Source organism: Limulus polyphemus, unplaced genomic scaffold (genome assembly GCF_000517525.1).
Source record: "Limulus polyphemus unplaced genomic scaffold, Limulus_polyphemus-2.1.2 Scaffold6107, whole genome shotgun sequence".
Taxonomy (NCBI): domain Eukaryota; kingdom Metazoa; phylum Arthropoda; class Merostomata; order Xiphosura; family Limulidae; genus Limulus; species Limulus polyphemus.
Window position 1 is genome coordinate 45,657 of NW_013671717.1, and position 9,014 is coordinate 54,670.

The following is a 9,014-nucleotide window of genomic DNA, read 5'->3' on the forward strand; positions in this document are numbered from 1 at the left end:
CCCTTGATGAAGTTACTACCACTGATGTGACTGTTCCCAATAATAGGACAATTCCCGATGGAGCAGATGATCCTCACATGAAGCAGAAGCCAGTACAGAAGAAGATACATCCCGTAAAATGACTTTGTTGAATTTTTATTTTGTTTTTGTAAATTCTGTCCATTTAATTAAGTTATTGTTAATTATCTATTGGTTTAATGTAAGTGGCTATTGTTCATGACAAACAATACTAAGGAAGGGGCAGTGTTACGACAGCGGTAGTCACATGACTCTGGTAACACGTCATGATATTCTAGAAGGATCGAGGAACATCACGAATAATCCGGAATGTGCTAGGCATCCTCTATTCTTGTATATAAGTGCACCGGATAACGTGAGACAAATTAATCGGAATTGAATTGTAGACAGGCAGAGATAGAGACGGACAATTGAGCCAAACACGGTAGTGACCGTAAGTAAATGCGTGAATCATTGTGAATTATAGCTAAAGTTTCTTCAGAAAATTTTTTTATGAAAAATTAACAATTGACTAGAGACGTAACAATACTAAGAAGTGCAAAGCATATATAAGGAGTTGAATTAAAATGGTAATCTACTTTACCCATGCTGTGAACTCCTTTACATGCATTTCACCATGTCCTCAATTATTTGTTTTTATAAATATTCCCCTAATTATCACTCACAGATTTACCACTACTCACACCATTTGAATGTTAGTTATACAGTTAAAGAGATACACATCTGTTATGTAATCCTACTTTCAGGGACTTTTCTTGCAGGAAAATGAATTGATTTGTGACTAATACATTTCAAATCCACCCTATCCTAATCATCTGCACATGATGGAAACTAAATATGGTGGGAAAAGCATTACACTATATATTCCCCTCTGAAGCAAAACTGAAGTAAAGAAGAATGCATAAAAGAGTTCACACAATTTTCATGTTCAGTGATTTTTTATTAGAGAATGTAATTTACTCTTATCCTTTCAGTTAGTGATAACAACAAATGTCTTGGCTGTTGTGTATAACGATATAACAAAATGACATAATTTGAGTATCTACACTAGATATATGTGTAAAAGAAATCATGTGCTTAAAGAAAATAATTATATTACAAGCTCCAAATGGACATACCAAAAATATCTCTTGATACCCTGTGTTTGGGGTATGATCAAATCAAATTGTATACTTCCAGGATTGATTTTAGACTCTAATCTTTTCATATGTGAAAAAGTAATGAGACAATCAGCTTATTATAAAATTTCAAAACATAAATGTTTACAAATTAATCACAATAAAGGCTTCAGTCATACTTACAATTTTTGTGTTTGTGTTATTGCTTTGAAATAAAATTTTTCTACTACTTTTAACACCCCATCATTGTTTATTTCCTTTGTTTGCCGAAAAAACTTAATGTAAAGTCAACATATTATATATGTTTGGAAAGCTCTGTCTATCATTTAGAAATTATTATATGGCAACATGAAATTGGACACTTAAGGAAGCCTGACCCTTATCTGTCTGTGTTGCTCTACTTTTATTTTCAAGGTCAATGGATGGAGAAGGAAATTTTAACTGGCGACTAGTATTTCCATTGGAATATCTTGTGACTGAGGGGCACCTGGTTGTAAAAAAAAAAGAACATTTTTGGTCACTGGATGTTACAGAACATCACTTACCACCTATTCTTTGTCTCCAGATTTGGGATAATGATACATTTTCTTCAGATGACTTGATTGGTAAATCACACATTAACTAACTGAATATTTGTAGGTTTATAACCTTTTACTTCCATTGAATTATAAAAACTTAACTAACTTGCAAAAATTAAAAATAGGATAAAAAATATTAAAATGTCTAGACAATATGAGACTACATTATAAAAGTGATGAGAAAATATAACTTGTATGAATGTTCAGTCAGACATTTGCTAAGTCTGTGGTTGTTTATTTTTTACTTATCTTATATAATACTACAATACTTTTTTCTGTTATTATTTTTTGACATTTATAATTTTGGTATATGTTATAACTGACAACTACAATGTGAAATATTAGAGAACATTTTCACTTAAGTTATAAAGAAATATATATATATAATTTAATATCAGTAGTATTTATGTAGTCAACTTTGTGTTTGATAAGTACTGATTCCTTGAAGTTTATTATACATGTATTGCTTTTAAGATTTTTCTAGACTCACTTTCTGAAGTTGAAATAATTTAACTCTGAGAATCAAAACACTGATCTTACCATGAAATATGTAATATAACAAAGTTAAATTAAAAGCTGGCTCTATAATAAAATTTAGGTACTTTAGAAATTGATCTGAACTCCATGCCCATGCCAGCTAAAAATGCTGCAAAATGTGGCTTACATCAGTTGGGTATGGAAACAAAAGAAAGGAAGTTACTGAGCTTTAGAAAAAAGAAAAATAGCAAAAATGCAAAATACATCAACCTGTTTGAAAAGAAGAGGGTATATGGGTTTTGGCCATGTTTTGGCAATGATCCTGAACAAGGAAGAATTCTTGCTGTAGGTATATTTTAATTTTTCATATTATTCTTAACTTTTAATACTTCAAGTGAAGAACTGATATGACATTGAAGGCATTTTAAGTTTGATTAATTTTTAGTGCAAGATTATAATATCATACATTATAATGTCCATATTAGAATAATTTTTAATCTAAGTAACATGTCTCAGGTGGTAGACTGTGTAGGTTTGAGTAACTTGAGTAACAGGATATTATTGCACTAGATCATCTAGTTATGAGTTTTTGATTGAAATCAAGAAATGTGATATCTCACACTAGAATATATATAGATATGAGTTGTTTTTTGTTAACTAATTAACATGGTATCACACACTAGAACATGTATGTTTGAATTTGTTTTTTAAACCAAAAAGCATAAGCTTTTAGGCTTGGGTCCTTTTTTTGTTTTATTGTATCGCAGACACACACATATACACATGAACATTGATTTTCATTTACAATGCAGTAAATATCTGTCTGACTAAATCTTACTTAATGAATAAGCTATTAACTATCTCCAAATCCTCTTCATGACCCTTTCACACTGGTTACTAAGATATAAGGTTGAAATGATTTATGTTTGAAATCGCATTGCTGAGTTACACAATAAATTTACGATTCATTCAGATAAACCACTATTTAAAAAAACAAATTCGTGTAGTATTATTTGATTACACAAGTTTGAATGAAGAACTAAGATAGAAATGATGTATTTTTAATATAAGAAATATAGAACTTTTTTGTGGTATTGTTTCCAAAGAAATTTTTTGTGCAGGGAAAAGTTGAGATGGAGTTAGAGATTTTAACAGAAGAAGATGCAGAAAAGGCACCTGCAGGATTAGGCAGGGATGAACCGAATGCTAATCCAACTCTTGAGCCTCCAAAGTAGATATGTGTTTTAACATTTTTCAATGAATAATTGTGTTTTCATAAAAAAATATCAGTATGAGACAAAATTTGCTAAAACCTTTTATCAGTGGTTGATGAAGTATAAATGCTGTTATAAAAGTTGAGTGAAAGAGGAATTAGAAAACTGCCTATTCCAATAGTGAATTAAAGATAGGATTAACAAAAAAACCAGTGTCAATTAGATACATACACAAAAGTGTTACGAGTATCAGTTTTCAAGTTAGAATATAGTTCGTAATGTAGATTTTGGTGGGAAATGAATTCCATGAGATAGCTGTTGTGCAACATCTTACTGTTATTGTTATTCTTCTCTTTGTTATATATGTAATTTTAAACATGTTAATATTACATTGTCATTCAATTACTAGTTTTTGGGACTTTCTTTTTTGGATAATGAATGATGTTTTTAATATGAGAATTCTGATATTACAATTATGTTGTTATAGCCGTCCAGCAACCTCTTTCTTGTGGTTTACATCACCGTGGAAATCATTCAAACATGTTGTTTGGAGAAACTACAAAATGTATATCATCACCATTTTAATTATCCTTCTTTCAGTTTTACTGATGGTTTTGTTCATCTATTCCTTTCCAGTAAGTGTTTTCTAATATGAGAACGAAAAATAACTATATTCTTTAGAATTATTAATATTGTTGGTTCTTTGCAAATTTTAATTTAATCTTGAACTATATTTAAAAGCTGTGTTGTTTAACAAATTCTCAGTAGTAATTAAAAAAATATTATCATAGTCTTATTAAAACAAGAATATGGGTTTACATTTGTAAAATTTTTATAGGGCTGGGGCCAAATTCTGTTACAGTAGGTGTCTGTGACCAGTTGGCGATAAATTTCAACAATAAACGGACAGCACACAATCTACTTGTTTTAAAATAATATATTCAGAACAATTTAAATGTATGTACAAAATGTCTTTACACTATTGGTTATCACAGTTGTATCCAGAGCTTTAAATAATTCTCTTTTATATCGAAAGTCCACATAGGCAGGTTCAATTACTTTGGAACACCCTTTGACAAGAAAAATTATTTTTGTTTATCTGTTTTTACAATACAAACTGTGAAACTCACTTTAGAGATCACCTGTTATGGCTAAACTGACAATCATGCAGTCTAACTTCATCATTATTTTTACTTTCACTAACTTAATTTTTTTTACTAACTTATTTGCTTCCTCTCTGTATCTGCATGTAGTTATAACAAACAACAGAAAAATCTAGAAATATATAGCCCTCTAGTAACAACAACGTAACAAAACTTGTCATACCTATCACTTTTAAAATAATTAACTTTTAACACTCATGTTATGAAAACTAAATAATCATTTAATATTAAATTACTAAATAAACTAAATAATAACTTTTTAGATGACCAACACTTGTCACATCTTAAAAGCTTACAAAGTAGTCATAAAACTTTCTGTATGATTTATTGAAACAAAAAACATCAGAAAAACTTTTTGGTATAATACATTAGATATAGCCTTAACCACATGAAATGGAGAAACAATGCAACATTAAAATGTTATCTGAATGTAACAGGAATGCAAAACAAAGTGACTAACTTTAACATATTACATGTATGCTTGAAATTGTTTGATACAAAACATTTAGTTACGTTTTTACTTAGTAAATAATAATCTGAATACTGCTGAAGGATATTCAGGACATGCTCTAATAGAATAGTTAAAAAAATAATAAAAGTTTAGATTACATATTGAAATAAGGTTTACATTATCTATAAGAAAAATCTTCATTGCTATGTTCCTGCAATTTCAAACGTATGAACTAAGATGCATTATTTATACCATATTCTGTCTTTTTTTACATATATTGTTTATTTGAGCTGGAGGTTTAAAACCCAATAATATAAGTAAATGTTTTATTATAGTTTTATTCTCAAATACACAAAGATAGCTTTTAAATTTCATCAAACATTAGTGATCTACATAATGCACACAGTTCCCTCTATGTTAAACTGAATATTGTGAACATGTTCATAAACCACTTTCATACATATGCTACAAAGGATATGATATGTGAATTTCTTTTGTCTTTAATATCAGAAAAAAAAGACATGCATATTAAGACAGCCACAAACCTGGAAAAGACGGGAAATTTGAAAAAGGAATCAAAATGTTAGGAAAAATTGAGAAATTATTTTAAACTTGGAAAAGTCAGTGAAAATTTAATGTGACTGCCATGATCAAATATTCTTTTATAAATAAAAACAAAACTTTATTGTGTACCATCAAGTTGCAACATTCTTGTTCGAAGATCATTGTTGTAGTATTGTAGGCTGAAGTATGAATAACTTGAAATATCAGAATGTCATTGTGCAAGTCTAGAAAGTTTATGTAAAATTGTAGTGTATCAGTAGGGTTTTTATCATTTTGTATCAAGACTTACTGAACCTGTGTTTTTCTGACTTTATGAGTGCAACAGTAAAATAATTTTAATCCATGTTATTCAAACATCTAGTATTAACAGGGATTTTCTTTCTTAAATGGAAGCAAACTAGAAGTGAATATGTGTAGAAAATCAATTTTATTTTGTGCATAATTTAAGAAACATTTTTACATTTGTTAAAAATATGTATTATTGTTTTTCTCTTCTTATTCAGGGAGCAATTGCTACCAGACTGGTGACTCTATAACTTCAAGGAAGAATTGGGTCATTTCAGTGCTTTCTTCTATTAACAACACAAAACACTAATCAAACATGTGTTTTATTATATGTTTCTGTGGAAAGTCATAAACAAAACCTTAATTTTAATAAACCAAGAAATATTTTGAAGTTTTATGATCATTTTTAATGGATACTTCTTTGATTGTACATCATTTTATTATTTATTTGGTTCTGAATTTTAAACAACTAAAGGAAATGTTGATAGTTTCAAATAATTCAAAAACACGAATTTTTTAACTTTAAAAAAATATTTCTGAAGTTTGCACAACCCTTAAGAATAGTTCTGTGGTGCAACTTACTGTGATGAGTAGAACATTTGACTGAATACAGATAAAAATAGCATTTCCCTGTTTAAAAGAGTTTGTACTTTACCTATTTTATAGGCTCTGAAGTTTATTGGAATTACAATAGTTTTTTTATGTAAAGATAATTTACATGATGTAAATGGTACAGCTGAAGCATGCATATGTGAACAAAGTACTGTGATCAGAAACATCTGTTTAAACTCACTTATGGTTTTAGTCTTAGCTACTGAGTTTAAGAAAAAAGACATTAGATACAAATGTAAAAAAATGGAATGAAACGTCTTTGTTTATACTCAGAAAGAATCCAAATAATGTGCACAGGGTGAAATACAGTACAATTACTAGTTAATTCTCTATACTCTCCTAACAACTTATATAGATGTTTAATAACAATGAGTTAATGTTACACTTAGAGGTTAACTTTAGGAGTGTATTATTTTTCATAAAGAAAAGATTTAAACTTCACCATCAAACTGACTGCCAAACCTTGAGAGAGAGAGCTAACATCGAGAACATAGTATTATATACCAAATATCTACAACACTATATTCTAAGGATGTTTGTGCCACCACTGTTGCTGTAGGTAAGTCCCAATGAAACAGGAAGGAGGTTGTAATCTTGAGATATCACCTGACCAACCATTTGAGAACATTGCACAACATACCATATTACAGCAACACACCTGTTGGTAGAACATGTATTATCTACTTGATAATGACATTAAGAACAAAAACAACTAGAAAGAAATGAAGTTAATTTTTTCGACATTGTGTTATGCGAAACCTGTACATATATGCAATTAGGATAAATTTAGAATAAATACTATAATATTACGAGCTGTTTAAATGCAACTCAAAATTTATACATTAACAGATCAACAACTTAGGCACAATTTTTTATAACAGTAAGCCAGTCACAAAAAAGTTGTGAATTGTAATACATATTAGAATGATTGAAAGTGTGGAGACAACCTTGAAAGTAGGGTTACTGATTAGAGAGGATTTTGGTTTTTTTGTCATATTGTCTTGAAATTAACATATTTAATGACCTAATTTATGTCACTGTTGGTCAATTTCATTAAAACAAAAGGGAAATTTAACTTTGAAGTATCACCTGGCATACCATAAGAAGATACTACTGTTGAAATCCTTTCACAACGTACAGTATTGCAGCAGTATCATCCATGGGTAGAATACTAGAGTATCACAAAAGAACAGAGGAAGTTAGAATGAAGTAAACATAACAGCTTTATTGATCACGTCTTATGTAAAACCTACACATATACAGAATAAAATCAGAATAAAATGCTGTAACATTACAACGATATGGGAATGCATGGTATTTTCATATACCACAAATGCACACAATTTGATTTTAGTGTGCAAAGCCTGTAGTAGTTTCGTATGGTGTTTCTCTCACCCCCAAATTCTTTTAGAGGTGAGTATCCAGGAGTAGTTCTAGAGCAGTTACCAGTGCTCTATAGTTGTGCCTGTCATCTGGTGATAACTGTCCAGGTATTTCCAGTGGTTGTCCCTTTAGGCTCTTTGCCAGGTACACTGCTTTCTGCTCCTCTGTCCATCCATTCATTTCTGCCAGTAGCTCAAATTGTGCTCTATATGCTTCCCACGGTGCCTTCCCATCGTGGCTTCCTTCGTACTAGATCACCCCTATTGCTGACACACATGTCTGGAATCTGACTTCTGGCAGGACTGAAGATGTTTGCATTAGGGTTTAGCTGCGGGGTCGGGAAGGGGCTTCCAGTTGTCTGGGGCTGATTAAGTCCATGGTTAATATATCCTCCCTGTGTAAAAGACAGTAAATCGTCCTTTAATGTATCTAATTCACTTTGAAATTTACTAATGTTTTCCATTTGTACTTCTTGCCACTGTTGTTGACTTTCCTGTAGTTGCTGCTGACTTTCCCGCAACTGTTGGAGACTCTTCCTGTTTCCTTTCTTGTTCCAGTTGCCACTGCTGTAGTCTCTCTTCTTGTTTCTTTTCTTTTTCCTCCAACAACTGCTGTAGTCTCTCTTCTTGTTTCTTTTCTTTATCATCCAACAACAAAAAGAAACAAGAAGAACGAGATAAGAAACAAGAAGAGAGATTACAGCCCTTTTTCTCCAACAACTGCTGTAATCTCTCTTCTTATTTCTTATCTTGTTCTTCTTGTTTCTTTCTTTTTTCTCCAACAACTGCTGTAATCTCTCATTTATTTTACTGTTTGAGCTGCCACTGTTGCAAGTTTTCTTGTCACTGCTGTTGTCTCTCTTCTTGTTTCTTTTCTTTTTCTTCCAACAACTGCTGTAATTTCTTTTCTTGTTTATCTTCTCGTTCTTCTTGTTTCTTTTGCTGTTCTTGTATTGCTGCCATCAAATCTGCTAAGCTGTAGTTTGATTTGCCACTTCTCATTTCCATCTTCTTCTTTTTTTTCTTTTATCCCACTATTGACACCAATTTGTTACTTATCTGGTCGTTTGTTAATTTCCAGTATAAATTCTTTCCGAGGAACTTCAGCGATACGAGTCCTTTCTTAATTAAAACTAGTTTATTCTTTCTCAA

At 30.7% G+C, this 9,014-nt stretch overlaps 1 protein-coding gene across 1 annotated transcript in view; it reads left to right on the plus strand.

The window, feature by feature from the left end:
- LOC106473355 (myoferlin-like) overlaps positions 1 to 6,225 on the plus strand; it is a 51,334-nt gene extending 45,109 nt beyond the window's left edge. The window contains exons 3-7 of the mRNA XM_013934036.2: positions 1,551 to 1,741; positions 2,313 to 2,536; positions 3,313 to 3,422; positions 3,893 to 4,040; positions 6,087 to 6,225. Coding sequence (XP_013789490.1) covers positions 1,551 to 1,741; positions 2,313 to 2,536; positions 3,313 to 3,422; positions 3,893 to 4,040; positions 6,087 to 6,119 — 706 coding nt within the window. The 3' untranslated portion in view covers positions 6,120 to 6,225. The remainder of the gene's footprint in view (positions 1 to 1,550; positions 1,742 to 2,312; positions 2,537 to 3,312; positions 3,423 to 3,892; positions 4,041 to 6,086) is intronic.
- Positions 6,226 to 9,014: the final 2,789 nt, after the last annotated feature.